Below are 22,305 nucleotides of genomic sequence, written 5' to 3' on the forward strand. Positions count from 1 at the left end.
TCCACCCGGAAAGTATAAAAAAAAAAATGAAAGCCTTACCTCTTTCCTGTACAAAGTAAGCAAGGTATAAGTCCAGCTCCTTGACAGATACGCTGATGTGGTGGGGCTGCACACAGAGAATGGGGTTGGTGCACAGACCAGCCTTGATAAGCCTCTCCCCGTCTGTGCTCTCCAGAGGGATCCCCTTGAACAGGATGACCATCACCAGGTCCAGCCTCCACACTTTGTCAGCCTGGCGCAGGCAGTCGATGCGCCGCATCTTGCCCTTCTGGTCAGGGTTGGAGAGGACGCAGCAGGGAGTCTTCTTGCCCGTGATGGAGAGCACAAAGTCCTCTCTGCACTCGGGCCGGATGTCCTTGCGGAGTTTCGCCAGTAGCCGAGACGCCCACTTCTGCTTGACCTCCGGCTTCTCATTGAGGAGCTCGTCCTTGACCGCGCGCTCCTCGTCCTTGGTCATCCGCTTCTCGTGCTTCTTGAAGTACTTGCGTTTGCGGGCCTGTAGGTTGAACCAGGTGTAGGCGAAGGCACGCACGTGCGGGAGAAGAGCCTCGATGAAGGGATGAAACTCATCCTGGGGGGGAAAAGAGAACAAGCAGAAGTCAGTGGGCTATAAAGACTGCAGCACCCACCAACGTTTGAATAGCGGACAACAACACAGGAAGTGATTAGGTACCAGGAAGTGGCAGCAACGTTTCATCCATACCGTTGTTTTTTTAAACATCGCCGCATAATCCAAATTGAACCACATAACCAAAACATTTTTCAACAGTACACAAAGTGGACCAGTGATAATACTGCTAATAAGAGGTAAGATGATGGATGTTATAATTGATCTTTTAAAATATTTATAGTGACCATTCGAAGACAAACATTTCCTGTAACTGAAACATTGCAGGCCACTGTAACTCTGCATTACTGGGTCCAAATCCATTTTGTAACTGGTAATGTTGTTGTAAAGGCAAAGTTTTCTTTGCTATTATAATGGCATACTTGCTATGTTTTCCTGTAGGGGTATATTACAAGCAAAATGACTTGTGATTCTGCTTTGATCACCCTCACCATTTGACTATTTGATTACACTATCCAGCGGCTAAGAACTCTGGCCTAGTCATCCCCAAGACAATCTGATGTGAATAGCCAAGGAGTATAAAAAAATAATCCTGTAATTTAAACAAGTAAATGTAAAAGAAGTTGGCGGTCCAACATCCATTCTCATGAAGGCATTTATCTTTTCCTTTTCCCTTCAGCCTAAGTAAATGTAAACCTTGTCCATTTTAACCCTGGCTAGTGTGTATATTTTAGCAAGCTGATTTCTCCTGTGCCGCAGGACTCAGGCAGCAAGTCGAAGCAGCACTCCGCACCCCTTGTTTTCACAGGGCGTAGCTTAAGCTTCTTTTAAGGCTGTGGAAAATTCAATATTTAATCTGTGCTGAAAGACCTCCCTCATAGCTGCCCTTAAATGGTTTACATAAACTGCAACGGGGATTGCATCAGAAAAACCGCAAATTCAAACTCTTTTGCCTGCACCGCGGTTGGGATTTATTTTATGATAAATACTGCAATCGAAAGGGATGCCAAGCTCTCCTAAGGCAACAGTAAACAGTAATTAGGCCCGCAGTTAGAGACCCTGAATCAGTGTTTCAAGACTTTATATCAGAACTGGAGAAAAAAAAAGGTTTCGTTCAGTCATTTTCATTGTAGTGTGAGAGCACGTTTGCATTTTTTTTTTGTTTTTTTATTATGATTCTTAAGAAGAGCCACCGGAATCTTTTTCTTATTTAAAAGCTTGCTTTCCAGCCAGCTCATCTGTAGGAATTGTTAATGAAGCAGGGGGCTTGATGTGGTTCCCCTCTGGAATCTCAACCTGTCGCCAGGCAAGAAGACGACAAGCTGTCTGGCCCATAGAGCGCTGCTGAGCTTTTTATAGTAATGATTAATTAGCCTGCAAGAACACTTTCAAACAAGTTGAAAAAACAGTAGTGAGGGAAACAGCCAGGGTTATTCTGCAATACAATACTGGCTAAACGGCACTCAAGTCTAGAACAGATAGACAAAACTTCAATTAAACTGCAGTGACAAAAACAGAATCCGCCAGGTACTCCCAGCTGCCTTTTAAAGGAGAGAAAGACAACAGGCTTTACAAATCGGACTTGTTAGCACGGGCAGCACCATCACTGGTCTTCTAAGCATGAGCAACATTATCACCGGACCCTGCAAATCACTTGCAAGTTTGCCCACTGTTGAAAATATTGTCCAGTGTCTGATTGATTTTGTATCACTATCTTTTTTTCTTTTGGCACAAAAATTGCATAAACGTGGCACTGGAAGAATCGTGGCGGGCTTTCAATGGAATGCATTTTTTTGTTTCCATGTACTGCGAACTCCCGAGCACTGCACTTCCTGCATTGCAACCAAGGTAAGGTTACCAGCAACGATCGGTGGTATTTTGTGCCGAAGTGATCGCCTGTGATTCACTCCGCAGCTGTATTTATATAGTTAGTGAAGAGCCATCACGGGGGCAGGAGCTTCTTTTATAAATTCCTGTCACTTGCTGAAACCTCGGCTTCCCCTCCCTACTGATATCTCCATTCTTGAAGGTTGTGATTGGCAGGCATGACTTTCAAAGTCATGTGTTGTCTGGCAGGATTAAAATCACGATCAATCACATCAAGTTATGCAACCACAGCAACGATCAATCGCAACTATGTAAGAAATGGAAAACCTGTTCAAGCCTATACCAATATGCAAGACCATCACCTGACACATTGATGCAATGCATTCTGTGCTGTGCTGTGCTGCACCAAAGGGTTACCATGTCCAGAATGCTATACTATACTAGCTCAATGCATTACTCATTTTGAAAGGCGATCACAACAAACCTACAGAAAAGAAATGATAAAATGCAGTTAGACTTTGTTGCTCAGATGGGTACTACATGGGGTTAAAGCAAAGTCTCATTTTACATGCCTTAAGGAAATCTGCTAAAGCTTCACTCGCTAAGTCGTTTCGCAGGGTCTTTGGGATCAAAGCATGGTACTGCAGTAGCAGTAAGCCTGTCAGCCAACACAGGAGAAGAATCGGATCTGGCTAATGACAGGAAAGATGCCTTTGAAGGAGTTTGCTGCAGCTATTTCTTTCCCAGCTGTACATTCAAGACCCGTGCAATGAATGGAAGCGCCATGTCATACTGTCCAAGGGGTTAAGCAGTCGTTCCAGACACATGCTAATGCAGTGTTATCAGTGCAATTAGGATTCTGACAGGCTAGATAGATCTTGCTCTATGTACAGTGGTGCATATTTGTTGTAAACTAAAACATTTCCTGACTTAAATGCAATCTATTGACAATGCATGCAATTAGCCCTACAGCAGATTTAGTTCTGTAATTACAAGCAATTGCCTGCGAGGGAATTTGGATGGATCTTCCAGCAAAAGATGGCTCAATTTCCTTTACAAAAGCTGACCATAGTAAAAGCATAGCAAAGAGTAAGCATGATAAAGCATAGGTAAGCATTGTAAAGAATAGCAAAGTATAGTAATGCAACAAAACAAACCAGGGTAATCTATATTAAATGCATAGTATGACTATGGGAAAGAGCATACCATGGAAAACTATTCTATGAGCCATCCTAACATGTTTTCAAAACTTTCTGAAAAGTTAAAATAAATGATTTATTCAAAGTCTCTTAAACCCATCTCCGGTTTCTTCGTTTTCATTTTGTTCAACTTTTTCTCCTTTAAAGAATGTGGAGAATATACCGCATCATTTTCCACCAGAAGGTATGATAGAAAAAAAGTCTTATGGAAACCTGACAAGTATGCATTTCCTTCCTCCTCTTCATTCAAAATGATTTCTAAGTTAATGTTGCAGTACTGATGACGTGCTCTCTCTCTCTGTAGTACAAATTCATCTGCTATCAAGTTATAGAAAAGTTAATTGGAGTCTGGAAAATACAGTCTGGACATTTTAAATTTAAAATACACTAAAACAGACAAAGAAGTAACAAGTACTGTAATCATGACAGAGATCTGAGCTAAGAGAAAATACATAACTAGCATACTGGCATCTCTTATAGGAAAATATTACCAATTGATACTTGTGAACTAGCCTGGAGTCATTCACAAACTCAAATTAATTCATACTTTCCCATAAGAGATACACTGCCAGTGATTCTCAAATGCAGAGCTAATTACTAGCTTTAATTGCTATTAGCTATAGCTATTGCAAATCAGCACAAGCTTGACTGAGATTATAAACCTGTTAACCACCTCGCCCTGATCTCCCATGCTGCACGCTCCTAGTGAATAATGATCAATATTATTCAGTGCCTAAAAATCACAAACCAGCATTCACACATTTTAAAATACACTATGTATAACGCTGCTATAGATATAGTAGAAATATGCTATAGTAGCATTTCAAGTCCCAACAGATGTCATATATATAGTATATAAAGCATTGCTGTTGCATTTCATATTGTAGGCTATAAGAATGATTACAAAAATACAACAGTAGAAACACAATAAACTATATGAATTGGTACAATGCTAACAGTGAAAGGAAATCTAAAGCTTGAAGAGGTTGTTATAACCTCCTACTGCTGGCATTGACTGTCCTTGCAAGAGGGAGAGAGGAAACTCGGGTCCCTGTTGTGCAGCTCAAACTGGACTGTCAACAAGGTCTGCATGCTGCAGTGAGCAAACAACAAACAATGCTACTGTAATTTGCATAGGAAATAAACAAACGAGTCTCATGAGGGCTTTAGGAAAAACAAAACAAATGAATTGCCTTGAAAGCCATTAACGGCATCCAATGATGCAGAGATCAAAGAGAGGATGTCACAGCAGGTCATCTGGAAACTGCCAGTGAGTGAGATTCGAATGTGAGTCAGACGTTCTCAAAACTATCCCGCTCAGCGGATAGATACCACCTTCTGAGGCATGTAGCAACAAAACCACGCTGTTGGGGTCTGAGTCAGCGTGTGCTGCAATGAACACACGCTGTGACTCAGCAGGAGGAGTGCTCAAAGTCCCCGAGTCACACACATGGCCTTGAGCTTGCAATGCCATACTGCTCAAAGATGTTATAGAGCTGGGGGCTCCCCAAACTCTCCCAAATTACCCTGACAAAGCAATGCTCCCCAGACCTGCTGCTGGGTGCTTGTGGCTACATCAAATGCAACACTGCTCGTGCATTCGGCATGTACCGTTACATAACAAAATGGGGGTGATTGTAAGGAGAAGAAAATAGGGAATCATAAGAGGAAAACTGGTGCATAAACATTACATGTTCAAAAAAACTGCCTCCCCAGCGACTCGACAAAGCCGCCCTTTTTGCCCAGATTTGTAAAATACCCTGGACAAGTGGGTCTTTGTCGTTTTGCTTTCAGTCTACAGCCAGTCCGAGTACATCAAATAAAAAAGGCTGCCAAGCCCATAATTAACAAAACAGAAAATGTGCTTAGCAAACGCAAAAGACACCACAGTTCCCAAGGGCAACACAGAAATAAATGATGCTGACGTACTCATTTTTGCAATGAGGTGCACGAAACAGGGTCTAAACTGTTTATTTACTGACCGGTGGGATTTTCCTACAAGACCACAGTGTCACTCTTCCTAGAGCTGTAGGCTGGATGTAACTCTGTTGTTTGGGTAATGGTCAGAAAACTACATCAAATATGGCTGGTTAAATAGCTCTAAATGTTCGGTCAATCTGGCAAAGGTCTTCATTTTTTTGCTTTTAGTTCAACACATAAACTGGGTACTGAAAGTAGTTCTATCGGCACCAACTTCCCACTTCAGCTCCTTCTCTGAGTAAAAAAATCTAAACCCCACGCAACATACAGATCTGGGGATTGGTGAGAGGTTTGAGTCACTTTGAAATGCTCGATGTGAAAAGTTTACCTTCCATTAGTCAGTACTGACGATAAATCTCCCCAATATACCTCTGCTGTCATAAGCTGAAAGCTGCAAGGCTTTCAGTATCTTTCCTGGAAGTGCACCTTGACTATTACAAGACCTTAAAATTATGACTTTGATATCTGAAAAGAGGAACCGCTGTAGGGAATACCCTGGTATTATTTTTCTGGGCTGTGCTGAAATTACAGTACTGAAATGACTGGCAGCCTCTGTGAACTTTTCTCCCCTCTCCACCACGGTCGGACACACAGTGACATCAAAGTCACCTTCTGTTTTTTTTTCCATGGTGATCTGCAGTTCTCAGACGGATATCTTGTATTTATTCTGTGGTGGAAGAATCTAAACCAAAATATTGAAACTGCAGCTGATTCATTTCCAAAGGGAAAGGTTGACTCTTTCTCATAATGTTGCTGTGTGTTTTTTCCTCTGAAAACACTAAAAGGTGACAGTGCAAGTAAAGCAGAACTTACAGTACAGTCTTTAATCTGGAATTTGTTTTGTCACTATCCCAAACTGTGCTGCTTAAAGGGTAAACAGTGGGGGACCGAAAAAATAAAAATAGCACCACCTGTCTCCACGTGTTGCTACAACTGTTTTAATAATGGATCAAGCCTCAGTGCACTAGAGTGGACATTTGGAAAAGAGCTTTGAAGCAGACTTGAAGCAGTGTAAAAAGTTCTTGGGATGTTAACAATGACAAGAAAAATGACAGGTGTGTTATTTAAACAGTTGTAGCAACAGGTGGGGGGGGGGGGGGGGGGGGGGGGGGGGGAACGCTATATTTTTCCAAACTGAGCTACTTACTCTTTAAGTTTGGTTTTCTCTGCAAGAAATGTGGCCAGAAGATCACCCGACTATCGCATCTGCTTCCCATCTATTTACTTTCCTTTTTTTTATCCTGAATTTGTGACACTATTTTTCCACTCGATATTGAAAGGATGAGGAAGGAAGAAGCAGCTACGTTAAACTAGACAAAGATTTCGCCAGCAGGCAGGTTTGGGGAGACACTGCTTTACCACGCCCACGGACATTCAGACCTGACAGAGAGAGCTAGACTTCGGAGTGTAAACCATAACTGTGGACCACACTATCAAGATGGATTATAGGTCTTGAAGGACACTGTCTTCACTGTCTACAGAAATTGAAGGCCAAAGAAACAGCTGATGGAATCAAATACCAAAAAGAAAAAGTGTTGGGATTCCTTTTTGAAAGGTTAGTAACAGTCTACATTAAATCCAGGATCTCCAGGCGAAGATCTCATATTAGGTGTCAGTAAGTTTCCAGGAACCACAATAAGCAGAACAGCACCACGTGGCAAATATCATGTAGCATCTTGCATCACAGTTGAATTAGACATTATAGATGGGCGACACCACAATTCACATACCATCTTCTTTAATGCGGGTCACGTGTAAATATTCATTCAGTAGATATAGAGGATACACCATGACCGTTTATGGGGTGCTGTAGTTATCCCATGAATGAGGATGGTTCAATAACCAAAGAGCCCCATAACAGGTTGATTCTGTTGTCTACAGCCACCACAGCACTCCACAAAGGTTCACGTGTGGAAAATGTGGCTTAACGTGGCTTATTTCTGCCGCATACCTAAAAACCTGATCGATTTTTCCCAACATTCGTGCCCTGTGTTTACTTAGCATGGAGAGTTATAATAGTTGAACCCTAACCCCATGTTTAAAAGCATGTCCGACTCTAATCAATTGTCATGGTTACCTTCACATGATTAAATCTTTTGCCGCACAAAAACGCTATCCCACTAAAAAGATTCAAGCCAAGTCAAATCGGTTGAAAGAACAGCAGAACACAACTACATTTTGGCAATAAAGAATAAATAAATAAATAAAGGGTTAGCAAATAATCTATTACTAAAAATGAAAAGGCGCGAGGAACTGTCACAGAAAGGTGCTCGTCGGTGCCTGGTAATTTGAAAAGGGATTAGAAAAACAGTTCAAAAGGCAGAAAGACAAGGCCGGCGAGGCTGTATGCAGCCAGCGAAGTGTGACAACACCTGAAGAGATTACCTCAGGTGACCTCAGCAGGGTTACGATCACCTGGTGCTTAAAGGCACAGTGTCCCACGTGCATTGCAAGCAGTTATCAAGTGACAGCTTTTGTTTTTTTTTACTGCCCCTTTATCTTTTTATGTTTGCAACAATTGTGAATGGTCCCCTTTGCAATTAAGAAAACACTGTGGCTGTGTTAACAGTGCTTCTACCTGGGCTGCTCTTCAACAGACCCAGGAGATCTTGCCTTTTCACATGTCAGGGTTGTTTCAAAGCAAATATTCTGCGGCAAAAACTACCTTGTGGCCCTAGGAACCACAGCTAAAGTGTCCCATCATTTAACCTTCTCTTATCAGAGAAATAAAAAAACACCAGGTAGTTAAACCAACAGGAGAGCTTGCACCACAATTAAACATTTCCAAGAGATCACAATTCAATTCACACAGACTTAGAGTTTCCTTATGCTGTGAGCCTAATAGGAAACTCGGCCAGCTCCCGTTACTGTGTGACTTGCAGAACTGGAAAGTTAAATATGATAAACTACTGCTCACGTTTTTTTTTTTTTTCTTTTGTTGTACTGACAGTATTTTATCATGTACGTCCTGTTTGCAATTAAGAAATATTTTCAGTTTCAGCTCTAGAGAAAACCAATTCCCTTGCAGAACCAGTTCCCTTTCAGTTCCAACAATGGAGCGGTTCTTTCATTTGACCAGGATACACTAAGATTGCAAATACATCCCTGGTGTTAAAAATCTAGCCCTCTGGGATCCCTCCCACCCCAGTGGCTCCCCAGGTAGGTGCGCAGGGTGAGTCACACAGCGCAGGGTCGCGTCCCGGCTGTGCGAAGTATGTGGTCTTCGCTGGGGATTCCGAACGGAGTGTCACATTGGCTCTTGCACGCCAAAACCGGCAAGGGCTGTTTCTCCTCATCGCCCTGCTGGCCAGGCGCCCAGTAAGCACAAAAGCAGACGCCAGCAGGGCTGGCCTTTGTCCTCCAGAGGTCGGTAGCTCCTTGACATCTGCTTTTCAGTTCCTGGGTGTAAAAGTGGAAGCTGGCTCGTTCGTGGGATCAGAGGGCGCCCGCCGAACTTTCAGTTCTCCTGAGCTGTGTGGGGAATCGCTGCGGTTAGGGGAAATATTATTGGACATTTGAAATTGGGGGGAAAATTGGGGGGTAAAATAACTGGGCAAACTGAATTAAAAATTAAAAATAAAATATTTACAGCCCTTCATCCCCAGTGCTGCACACAAACAACACAGCGCACAACCTGACACATAGTGAAAGCATACCAAAAGGACCAACAAGACCAAAACCACTTAGAAGACATTACAATAGAGACAAAACATAACATCATAATTACGTCTAATAGCCTGCAAATGTTTACATCTCCAGCAACTCCCTCCAGAAACAGTAACATCTGCTTAAGAAGCCAGTTTACCATTGCGCTCTACTGTGGCAATCATTCTGTTGCGTTGCTCCAGTTTGTAGATCATTGTTTCTCTACAGCCACCTCTGATTAGAGAAAAACAGGCACTAATGGTTTCTACAAAAAAAAAAAGTCAAGTGACTGATGATAATCTGCAATTTAACAGAGTTCGCACCCATGAGTGACCATAAAGACGGGCAAACGAGGTGTAGGTACCAGGGGGTGGCTTTTACCCTCTGATTACTCCTCATAGGCATGGCATGGACAGCTGGCACTCAATCACTGACAATCGGCATCACCTTTACCAGCCAGACTCTGATTGGGACACACAGCCCCGCGGTGCAAATCTGATCTTGGGTTTTATGTAAAATTTGCATGTCTGTAGGAAATAGGAACGAAAAGAACAGTAAAAAGAGGCCTTCGTTTTGAGGTGGTCTTTAAACTCCAAGCAAGATTCTAATGTCTATTCAAGAATAGAGACCCAGCCTGAAAAACTGTGCCTACTCTGCCTCTAGACCCCTCTGCTGTGTAAGTGCATATCAGACACTGAAAAACATGCAGCATCTTTGCAAAAAACAATTTACAGGAAATAACAAGAAATGTGTCTATTGCCATGGTAAAACAAATAAGCTGACTGCTATTAAAATGACACCCATCTGGTTGAAGGCAACAACAGAAGTCAATGAAGAAGAGCGGATCAATAAATAAACATTTACAGTAAGCAAGTCAAGTGAAACATGACAATGCTCAGGAATACGTGATGGGAAATCTGTGTATACATTGTCTGAGCTCGGTGAATGAAGTCATATTCCCATCTACACCATGTAACCTGTACTGCAAATCTCAGCTCAGTCCAATATCAGACTGGGGCTGATCCGGCTCCATCTGCAGTCCTTTTGATTGGATGCTCATTAGGTCACTCCCACCACCAGTGAGAGCCCACAGTGCCAGCCCGCAATCCGAACTGGGACTGAGCCCCGATCTGCTGCTGATGGAAATGAACGAGTCTCATTCGAAACTGCTTTCAAGACAACCCAAGTGATGGACGGAAACGTAAGCGTAGAATCAGCTGAGCCGTTACCAAGAAGCATTTATCTGATTTTCACGAAGCCTGAGCGCAATGAACACACGGAGCTGTGCAGAGCGTGCTACGAAATAATTGCTTTTGAGAAAACTAAGAGCAGGTCAGACACTTCAAAGTCTGCAGCACAATCCACTGAAGACGACAGCTTTGTCAGCGCACTAAAGATGTCAAGATTGAGGATTAAAAGAAACGGCAATCAGCTTCCGCCCACTTGTCCCCTCGGGTTATATAACAAGACAACTGGCACAGAGCATGTTTATTAGCACTAATGTTAATAATCCTATGAGGAAACCTTATATCCCAAAGGGTGGGGCAATACCAATAAAACACTCTTGGCAAGTAATAGATTATCCCATTATATAGACTGACAGCAGTATATGAAATGGTAGAAAGCCTATCAAAGTGTGGTAAAACATTATGGGATCAGGGCAATGCACAAGCAAGCATGGTACCACACTGAGAAGTACAGTAACTAATACTGCAGTACAAGCACGGCTGAAGCATGGCAATGCCCAGAAGAGGAGGACATTAACAGGAGCTGGCAGTGTGAAATCACAGCACACATTTATTACAGGGTTTTGCTATTTGGTACTTTTTTTAAAAGCCTCTAAAGAGCAGCCGATTCATATTTCTAATCTCATCCTAAATAAAGACGAAGGTTACAACACTGGTTTTGCACTCAAGCACACAACTAAACCTGCGGGCTACAGTATCTTTTAGTCTCGATGAAAAATGTTCAGTTTGTGGCCTGTGTTTATACAGTTGTTTTGTTAACACGGTACAGTTGAGAGGACAGACTTGTACAAATTGCTAGCTTTTCCGTACAGAATGCAGACTGAGAGTTATTGTTTCCTAATCTTTGCAATTGGCACTTTGCAGTACCAGCAGACTGAACAGCATTCTATGAAAGAAGCAGCTCCATCTAGTATGCTGGTACTGCAGCCAGTGCATAATCCACAGCACTCGCTTTTTCCAGCAACACTTTATAGATTTTAGTTCACGCTGAGCTATTTGACAGTGGTTTTGCAACAACAGTACGAGCCACGTAATCGTTTGCACCACCCCAGCCAGATTTTCATTTCCAACTCAAGAATGTTAGTTTAGTTTACAGGCAGGATTTCTGAAACGAGTATAAAAAGTTACACAAACAATCGATAATGACGGTACTCAAGGCGATAATGGAACTGCTCCTGCTTTAAGCAGTATACTGAGGCCCTTGTAATTTTGTCCTTGCAGGGAAGAAACCTGCCCTCTATAACTGAACAGTGCCTGAACTGTACAGAAATACAGCAATTCAAAGCTGAGTGGTTATGAGGGTATGATAAACGCTTGGTGATGATTGGTACACAAATTAAGGCAGACGGATGGAGGCACATAGGGGTCCTCGTTTTTGAATGAGGACCCCAATCATAATATCCAACTGTTATTAACAAAATAAATAACATCTTTCTAGATCATATATAATTACTTAGCATGGATAATAATAATAATAATAATAATAATAATAATAATAATAATAATAATAATAATAAACTTTATTTTGTATAGCGCCCTTAAAAGCAGTCATCTCAGAGCGCTTCACAATTAATTGTACTGCAATAAATAAACAGATTATGCATAAAAGAAACACAAGGAGATAAAACAAGCATAAAAATCATAGAAAAACCTTTCAAAAAAAAGTAAGTCTTTAAATTAACTTTAAAAACACTTAAAGAAGCTGAGTCCCTGATCTCTAGTGGAATAGAGTTCCAGAATTTGGGGGCACAGCAACAGAAGGCCCCGCCGCCCATAGAGCGCGGGCGAGCAGGTGGGACACACAGCAGTCTGAGATCAGCAGAGCGGGGGTTGCGAGTGGGAGTATAAAAAGATAAAACATCTAACAGAGCTAGCCTATGAAGAGCCTTACATGTCAGCATTAAAATTTTAAAATCAGTTCTAAACCTGATAGGCAGCCAGTGCAAGGCTTCCAAGACAGGAGTGATGTGATCTCTTGAGCAGGACCGAGAAAAAATTCTGGCTGCAGAATTTTGAACAAATTGAATTTTAGTGAGGATGCTATTAGACACCCCAGCGAGCAGGGAGAAAACAAAAGCATGAACCAGTTTTTCAGCTGCTGGTCGAGAAAGCATGGGACACAAGCACATGCTGGATCCCTAAACTACAGTTTTACTTACTAGTTTGATGTCATAAACAGTCTGCATTGCCAGTCATTTGGGGTTCTATCTTGTATATAAAAACACCTGGTCTAAACTTTGCCATTAAGAGATAGCTCAGTATATCCTGGACTGACCTGGCAGCCTGACCTAGCAATCAAAGTCAGTACATTTCCACTCCGCTGATCTGAGGAAATGCAGCAATTCACGTTCCTGCATTTCTTCTATGCAAATTAATTTGTTTAACAAATAATCCTATCCTTGTAGCCGCAGATCATTTCGTAAAATTTCCCTTGTGGTACCAGTTTGAAAAGTGTATGGGTGTGCCTCTTATGTGCACTGCCAGGTTCTCAGCGCTCAGTGTCTCTAACCAGGGAGATTTCATTTCAAAGCATCCCTGGTCACTTTCAATGCTATCTTTTTTGGTCTGTTAAATCGAGTGGCGGTGTATTTCTGCAGCCGTCTTCACTCAAGTTAAGGTGTTCTCCAAAAAGATACTTGCTGTACAGGAAAAGCATTGCTTTACCTTTGCTCTATCCTGTGTTGTCCATATCGCAGCACTATATATATATTTTCCACTGTAAATTCATATTTTTATTCCCAAATCATGGGTGACAAATCAGCCAAGAAAGGGAATTTCTGTTACGGGCATCGTGTATCAAGATCTGGCAAGACCTCCGGTAAGAAGCAGCCAATAACCCAAGCACAGCACCAGCAGTGTTGCAGGAGGGAGCATGAACTGCATACGCTACTCTACTCCTAAACACACAATCAGTACGCACACTGGTAAGGAACAGGACTCCAAAATCCTGGGCGCTTCAGGTGGCTGGTTTCCCCTCAGAGAGTTAAGAGACAGCATCCCACTGCAAAAGGGGGTCTGCTTCTGTATAATTGTACAGCTAATGTGGAACTGAGGCGTAAGTAGGTCACTTAGCAATTTTTCGAAAAAGCTGCAATTTGATAATCGGAACTCAGGTGTTTGCTCTCGTGATAAACAGAGGGCTGTGTCCGTGGTTTCTGAGCTCCGCGTTGTGTGTAGTGAGCTGTGTCTCTTGTCTGACCTGTGCGTGTTGACTGCTGTAAATGGCTGTTGCTAATTATGCTTGTTGAAAAATTATATCAGCAATCTCAAGGGTATCCTGCTAAATTAAATCAATGAAATTAGAAGTGAACCGCTCTCAAGGTCATTGAGTGCTGAGCCAGTTAAAACATTATTACATTGTGTGGCCCTGGTGACTGAAATCCAGTGATCATCCACTGGGCCGATACAGCACTGCCACAGACAGCTTCCCCGCGCTGCTCTCCTCCCTGCTGTTACTCCGTCTCCTCAGTCTCCACGCCTAGATCATCCCTGGTCTACCTCCTAAACTCCAGCAGCGGTCGAAATGATGGTGCCGCTTGGTTTTTCCCGACAGCTTTGCCTCTATAAACATTTACTAATCAAGGAATTGCCCCATTGGGAGGCTCATGCAGCTGCCCAGTAACACGTGCTTTTCTGGCCTATGACATGTCTTCTCGCTTTTTAATACTCAATACTTGCCATGTTACCAAGAGTCTGTTTGAAAATTAAACTGTTTCCAATGCATCAATGACTGTGCGCTATTCAGTTAGGAGCGTGTTGATTTCACCTCTATCTGACCCAACATCTTCCAGAGAAAACCTCTAAACACGATCCTGCATACATGCCTTCAGCTTGATCACACAAAGCAGATGAACAGCATTCTTTTTTATTAGTATCCAGTTGATTCAATTAACAAAAGATTCCATTGTGGTGTTTTCCCTGTGCTGCACTATGAGATTGGATTTGAACCCACTGCCAATTTGACCACCTAGCCCTTACCTACAGCCAGCAGACTAATAAAGCACCCCACCCCCACCACTCCCTTTAAGAAAATGCCTGAATGGAATCTCTGGATGGAATTTCAATTTGGATGAAGTATTAGAAATGTAGGAAACGTGTCTGAAGATGGAAGTAAAAATGAGGTCAGTGCTGCTCCTCTGTAATTAGGAAATTGGTAATTACTGTAACAGGAGAGATAGCCGATGAAAAACAGATTCCATTAAGTGCGTGCCAAGGCAGTGCAGGCAATGCACGCAGTAAAAGAGAAACTCAAGCAGGTTTGCACCACAGCCAGAAAGAATGTTCCGTTAGAGGGATGCACACAGCATTCCGTACGGGAATCAGAACTAACACCACCAGAAAAAAAATGGCCCTGTAATAAAATCAATACACTTCTAAACAGACTGAGTTGCTTGTACCAAGTGTAATCTTGTAGGCATTGAAATTGACCAGGCTTTTTTTACTCCAAAGGTACAATTTGCAGACTGCAAAAGGAAAAGATTCCTGTAACAAAGCTTTCAGCACACGATTTAAAAAGGCAGGTTTAAGGGCAGCTTTGATAAATGTAGTTCTTCATTTCATAACTCGATCTTATGAAATATACAGGGATATATAGCGTCTTTATCAATGTGTCTCCCCCTTTGATAATAAACAAGGTTTTGTTATGGAAGGTTTTTTTAAAGCCTGGTTTGAATCATTAGAAGTTTGCAAAACAGCTTTTTCAACTGTTTTAGGTTTAGAACTGTGTTTCCATTTTTAAAAGTACTCTAACAGAATGCTTATTCTGCAAGAAATTAGTCCATAAAAACATTCCTAAAAAGTCCTTAACAACATTCCCGAACAGTCCTTAACAACATTCCCTAACAGTCCTCAAAAACATTTCTGAACAGTCCTTAGAAACATCCCCAAACAGTCCTTAACAACATTATCGAACAGTCCTCAAAAACCTTCCCAAACAGTCCTTAAAAAACCTTCCAAAACAGTCCTTAACAACATTCCTGAACAGTCCTTAAAACACATTCCTGAACAGTCCTTAACAACATTCCCTAACAGTCCTTAAAAAACATTCCTGAACAGTCTTTAAAAACATTCCCGAACAGTCCTTAACAACATTCCTAACAGTCCTTAACAACATTCCCTAACAGTATTCAAAAACATTCCTGAACAGTCCTTAGAAACATCCCCAAACAGTCCTTAACAACATTATCGAACAGTCCTCAAAAACCTTCCCAAACAGTCCTTAAAAAACCTTCCCAGTCCTTAACAACATTCCTGAACAGTCCATAAAAACATTCCTGAACAGTCCTTAACAAAATTCCCTAACAGTCCTTAAAAACATTCCTAAACAGACCTTAAAAACATTCCTGAATAGTCCTTAACAACATTCCCAAACAGTTCTTAATATGGACTGGGCCCTGTTTGTTATAATGCCAAACATGTGATAAGAAATATTGGCAACTCATCAGACAAGTCCCTATTGTGCGTTTGTAATTAAGAAATAAGTAATTATTGCTACTGGAGGGGTAGCCACGTCCAGGAATGGAGTCCAATATACTAATATAACTCCAGACACTGTTCAGAGCATGAATTTAGATCTGAGTGAAATGGGTCACTACATCAAGGTGTCCCCAAGATGTTTATTAAGAGTGTCAAAGGCAAACCAGTGGGGATGTTGTCATGAAATAGTGCACATAAAGGGCTGGAACTTTTACAGAGGACCTAGTTAAGCTTTTCTACATCTAAAATATTGCAACTGGAAAATATATATCAAAATAATGCGTCTGACAGCTTCTTTGATGTGTTTTTTTTTTTTTTAAATCAATCTGTTTGTTTTTTTTCTTTACGGGAAAATCTCTTGGAAGTAAAGCATTGATTTGCATGGACCCGATGGTCGTGATATGTCTCCCTCCCTCATATAATCTGAGCAGACACTGTGTTTGTGCTTGAAGCAGGGAGAGGGGAGGGGTGACTGCTCTTGCCTTTGATCGAGATACAGACAGACCCACGAATTGCCTGAACTAAAAATGGTCGATTCAATCTGCCCCTCACCAAAATTACAAACCCCCTGCTTCTTAACAATGCAGCATGTATGAACCTTCATGCTACTTTACAAAATGTTCGGTGCAAAGAACAAAACAAAACAAAAAAAACGAAAAAGAACATTTTCTGAAAAAGCTATTTGCATGCAACAAAACCAGCAAGAAATGACTAAATAAATACAATAAGAACAAATAAATAGATAACGGCGTTCGTCAAATAAACGAATACGAAATAAACTGTTTTGACCTTTAAATGACGTCTGACCTTCATAAATGCTAGCTACCCTTTCCTTTTAAAAAGGACCAAATAATACAGTGACTGCATCATCCAGAACTTTCAAAACGCTCGATCAAAACCCGAATGCAAACCTTTGAAGACACTGCCAGGCAAACGTTCAGCCTTGAGGACGCGTGTCTGTTTGATAGCTGCGTTGTATTGTGCCATTCTCGTGCTTACATGACAGTAAACATCAGGTGTCTTTTTTTCAGGCGTGTTTATCCTTAGGATATAAGGATTCTAACTGAATTCTGGGGCAAGCAGTTCCCCGTTAAATAGCTGCATTCCTTTAAGAAAAACGAGTGCCATTACAGAAGAGAGCTGAACCAATATACCGGTACGAATCAGGCCCTTGTTAGCACCCCATCATCCCAGAGATGGCATCATTACTTTCCCGCAGCTTCGCCTGGTAAACTGATCAATACATTGATTACCCTCTGCAAAGAAAACATGCCTACACAAACCTGTCCTACTTTTGAGGCGAAAACAGAGATGCAATTATTATAAACTGTCACCATTACAAATGCCTCGGCACTCCTGTCACAGAGTTGTGTTTGCCAGGTGAAAAATACTTATTATTATTATTTTTTTTTTATCTGCAGATTTCCCTTTCGTCGTCTTTGGCTGTAGGTTTTAGACAGCCCTGCAGTGTGCAGTGTGTGCGAAACTCATCGTCTCCAGAAGGGGGTGTTGTGGCCTTTCTACCCAATTTTGTTTTTTTTTTTTTTTTTGTTTTTTTTTGTTTTTTTAAGTTGCCCGCTCAGAACCAAGCTGATTTTTGTACAGATTAACAATGATCTGCATTAGTTACAGTGACTGGTTATTAGAAACATCTCTGATGCTGGGGAACACCCTGCTGGTATAAGGGGAGCAGCTTTACAGAATGACAGACTGGCTTCTGCCACTGTTGCCTGAATGCACCTTTCCAGCAAGCCCCTATTACTTCTACTGCTTTATACTATGGGAAATGCTTAGCCAAGTCCTTTAAAAGTAAAACAAAGGGCAGTGAATTCAATGCTGCAGTTTTTGAACTGTAGCTATCTGTCAAAGGTGCAATCAACAACTAATTTCTTAATGAGATACTGGACTGGTAATACCTGCCAATAATCGGTGCTTTGGGAACACTGTACCAAAAATCTGTAGTAATATCATTTTTACATTGATGAAACTATTTTTAAAAAGCAAATCGATTTCCTGCCGTTTCCCTATCACAAAACAAAGGGAAGGGTTTCAGCGCAACACACAAGGACAACAACTGCTGTGACTGTTCCACTGCTATATCCGAATATGTTGTCGCGGGACGATGAATTAAGAGAAATGTATTATATATGAATATACCATATGATAAAAAAAAATTAATCTACTACTTTTTTTTTTGTATAATATGTGGATTTGGCCATAAACAATATTTCAGTTTCCTGCAACCCTCTCGTCTTTTTATAATGCTTATACTGTATCCCCAATATGAACAATATATATAAACATAATTTATATATATATATATATATATATATATATATATATATATATATATATATATATATATATATACTATATAAACATAACGATTATAGTAACAAACCGGTTTTGATAGTATCATGTAATAATATATGTATGTTATACATATCATAACTATAAAATATATTTCGTGAGTGTGTGTATGTAAATACATATTCTACACTCATACATACATACATACATACATACATACATACAATCCATACATACACACATACATACGCACAGGCATACATATATTGCATTGCATACAACAATCCTTTGAGTACAGCATGCCCCATCCTCACAACAGAACAGCGCTGGTGTTACAAAGCATGCTGCGCCTTTGATTGACTTTATACAATGCAGTCTGTGTGTGTGTGTGTGTGTGTGTGTGTGTGTGTGTGTGTGTGTGTGTGTGTGTGTGTGTGTGTGTGTGTGGGTGTGTGTGTGTGTGTGTGTGTGTGTGTGTGTGTGTGTGTGTGTGTGTGTGTGTGTGTGTGTGTGTGTGTGTGTGTGTGTGTGTGTGTGTGTGTGTTGTTGTACAAAACGCTACCGCACTTGCACATTCCAGCAACACGGTCGTTTAAAATGCAATTGCTGTATAAATTACCAAGAAAATTAGGCCGTAGAACAAATGTAAAAAAAGTCCTGGGAAGGGAATAGAACCAGAATTTGTTTTCGAGAACTGATACCAGCTATTATATATTATATATAACATATATAATAGTGAGTTTTGAGTTAATTACTTTTCTTATTCGCTGTATCGATAGATAGATAAATCATACGCTAGTGTCTATGCCCTGTCAGTTTCTGATTGCCTATATTATCCTGAATGAATGCTACTCAATTGCAGTTCAATATATCGGATTTCAAAGGTTGTTTGCATGTACCAAAGATCATTAGCATCACCATGCTGCACAGCACGCAGCTTGCTGGACAATTCGTTTTTTGTAAATATCTTCAGACTGGCTTGAACGACTATACTCGTTCTCGTTGGGTATTGATCACGCATATTTTTGTGCTGCCCGCTCCTGTGCAATAAGGTACATTCCCTTCACACGCTCTGTGGTAATGGGTGGGTTTGTTGTATATTTACGGGGTCAATTATCATGGCCTCAAACCACACAGGTTAAATTACCACTGGATTCCAATTCGAGATCAATTGAAAAAAAGCGTTGTGTGGCTTCAGACAAATGAAAACCAGGTCAAGTGGTTAACTACAAGAATTAGTGCAAGGATCTCAATTGTGCAAATTCTTTCAGGCTAAAATTGCACAGTGTTATTGTCAATGCTAACCAAGGTGGAATAAACACCGCACGATGTGGTGGACTGACTCTCCCGTGCTGTTCCATTGAGTGGGGGAACCTAGCGGCATAGAGACCTCTACTCAACTCTGTGTGGAATGCAGCATTTACATATGGATATAATAACATATATTTTAATAACAGGAAAAGTTTGTCCCACCACGATTGCTTTAAATTATCAACCACTACCTCATAGTAACACAAAAAACAACACAACGGGACTCGGGTATTTGCGTGCACACAAACCTAGTATACAGGGCAATGCAAAAGAATCAACAAATCAATGCTGATTTCTATTATTTATTTATTATGCAACCTATCCAGAGTAAATAATACTATAAATGTGCCAATTAGAGCTCTGAGGTAAAAGACAAATACTGATGTCGGGCTGCTGTATAATCGCTGATAAACCTCAGTTAGAATTATTTCTGTATGGGCAGAATGACATCCAAAAAGGCGCTTTCCCAAACTTATTACCCCCCCCCCCCTAAAGTGTCAAACAACTGTAACTATAACACAACAGACAGCTCCCCTTTTTCTCGCGTTAAAATAAACTCAACTCTCAAAGTATAGCTGCATTTTTATGGAATGGTGATAAGATCTGTTATATCGCTCTCTGCGAATGTGATATATTCCGTACGAAAACAAGAATATATTTCAAAACTGGGTGACCGGGCAAATTAATGCGCATTCCCTAATGCACTGGACTTTCAACCGCAGCGTGTTGGGCAACGTATCAAAATGAGAGTCGACATCAAAAGCAAGCAGAAAAAGACTTTCGGAGCTGACCGCTTCCCAAGATTGGCAAGTGACAAGAACCAAGTAATTGTCTCGGTCTATATATATATATATATATATATATATATATATATATATATATATATATATATATATATATATATACAGAACAACGCCAAAGGTACAATTCTGGATTTCTGGTTTTGCTAATGGTAGAACTGGTTGGTTTTCATGAAAGTTAGCGAATCCCCAGTAACACTCACGCCACACTCTGAACTAGTATAAAACAAACCTGTGGCTTACTTTATAATACCAAATGTTGTACTGAAAACACCTTGCTTCAAACGTAATAGGGTTAAAGGTATGGGTTTCATTTGAATACTAATAAGGTCCATATTATTGCAATAACGCTAACACTACGTGTGCACCGAAGTGGCCAAATTAAGAACAGCAGCAGCGAGTATAGGAGCTTTGACATTAAATCGATGTTGAAAAAAAAAAAGCAGACATAAAAAAAAACAAATTTACAAGAAGAAAAGTTTGCAAAGTTGCCAGATCACAGCACAGCAATGTGGAGAGGCTCCTCAAGGAGACTTGCCAACAAACATCCCGCCCTTTTTTCAACTGTAGACATATTTACATTTTTAACAAGGAGCATCACGATTACACAATAGAAAACGCATTAAAAAAAAAAAAAAAAAAAAAAAAAAAAAAAAAAGTTGTTTTTTTTTTACCTGAGTTAGGCAGAGAGGAGAATACATCATGGTTCTGTGAAACGAATTAGAATTTGACAAATAGTCACAACACGAAAAAAAGAAAAATGTTACTGAGTCATTTTGCTCCGTCTTTTAAAAGTCAGATCCGCAAAATACACAGATAAAAAAAAAAACAGCTGAAAATCAGAGAAAGCACACAGACGTGGAGGGCTTAAAAAGCCGTTCCATTTAGTAAATGGGGGAGAGAAAGAATTAAAGAACGAGAAAATGAAAGAGGGAGGAATGATGTGACGTTATGAGAATAGCCCATCCCAAAAAAAAGAAAAGGGGCTACATCCGACTTAAAGATGCAGTATCCCTGTTTCACACAGCAGGACGACTAGCATTTAATACTTCGTTTAATGTGCATTTAATTAAGAGCCTCTGCTTTATCGATCGGGACATCTACCAGAAGGCAGGGGATAGATCCTAACGGATTACCGTTCTCATGCAACTGTCAGAAAGTTAATTGATATCGAAAGCGCAGGCTGCATCGAGCGACTCCGCGTCGCCTTATCAAAATTCCAATCTAAGCAGAGCCACGTTTATTTAGAAAGGAAAGAAGAAAAAAAACACGCTAATAATAATAAAAGCATGTAATCGGCAAATCGAATAACAACAGCTATGGTGGGGACGCGAGTTTAAGCTGGTTAGCTGACTTTTTGATTGAGCATGGAAAACAAAAACCTCCCTTAATAAAAGGCAACGCGTTTCATCATACACTATATCTGCACAGCTTGAACGCCGGCCTCTCTCTTTAAATCGACAATGTTCTCTTTTGTCAGAAGGTTTTCAGTCTGAGCCCTTGCATTATATATATATATTCAAGACGCTTTTAAAAATAAAAGTTGCCTACAGAACTGATAGCCCCCTTTGCAAGACCTGCCTTGGTTTGGAATACCAAAATAGCTGAGTACATCCACCAAAGCCTTAATCAATACGACCTCCGAAAAAAAATCAGTTTTAAAATATATAAATCTGTACTCCCTCTTACTCATGCGAAGTCGCCCAGAAAGTATAGCTATGGCCTTATAATTAGTTTACAATACAGCTTTAAGAAAAGTTCCAGAATTCTAACAGTATTTTTTATTTTAATTGTATTTGCCCATGGGAATCAAAATCCGTAACGATTTCCTGCATTTATTTCAATTTCAGTTTTCAACCTGTTGTAGAGTAATCTCTTAACTTTGTTTCTAGTGCTAAAAAAAGCACAGTAAAGATTTCTGAAAATTACGACCGCAAGAGGGT

At 40.7% G+C, this 22,305-nt stretch overlaps 1 protein-coding gene across 5 annotated transcripts in view; it reads right to left on the bottom strand.

Annotated features, from left to right (window-relative positions):
• Window positions 1–22,305, bottom strand: part of nfic (nuclear factor I/C) — an 86,026-nt gene that overhangs the window by 61,191 nt on the left and 2,530 nt on the right. For 2 of the 5 annotated variants that reach the window (XM_041231251.1, XM_041231248.1), the window contains exons 1-2: window positions 21,037–21,370; window positions 40–571 (exon numbers count right to left, since the gene is read on the bottom strand). In XM_041231251.1, coding sequence (XP_041087185.1) covers window positions 40–571; window positions 21,037–21,066 — 562 coding nt within the window. In that variant the 5' untranslated portion in view covers window positions 21,067–21,370. Of the gene's footprint in view, window positions 1–39; window positions 572–21,036; window positions 21,373–22,305 lie in introns of those variants that run through there. The other 3 variants (XM_041231247.1, XM_041231250.1, XM_041231249.1) reach the window with 3 other exon arrangements.

The sequence above is a fragment of the Polyodon spathula genome, chromosome 27 (assembly GCF_017654505.1).
Source record: "Polyodon spathula isolate WHYD16114869_AA chromosome 27, ASM1765450v1, whole genome shotgun sequence".
Taxonomy (NCBI): domain Eukaryota; kingdom Metazoa; phylum Chordata; class Actinopteri; order Acipenseriformes; family Polyodontidae; genus Polyodon; species Polyodon spathula.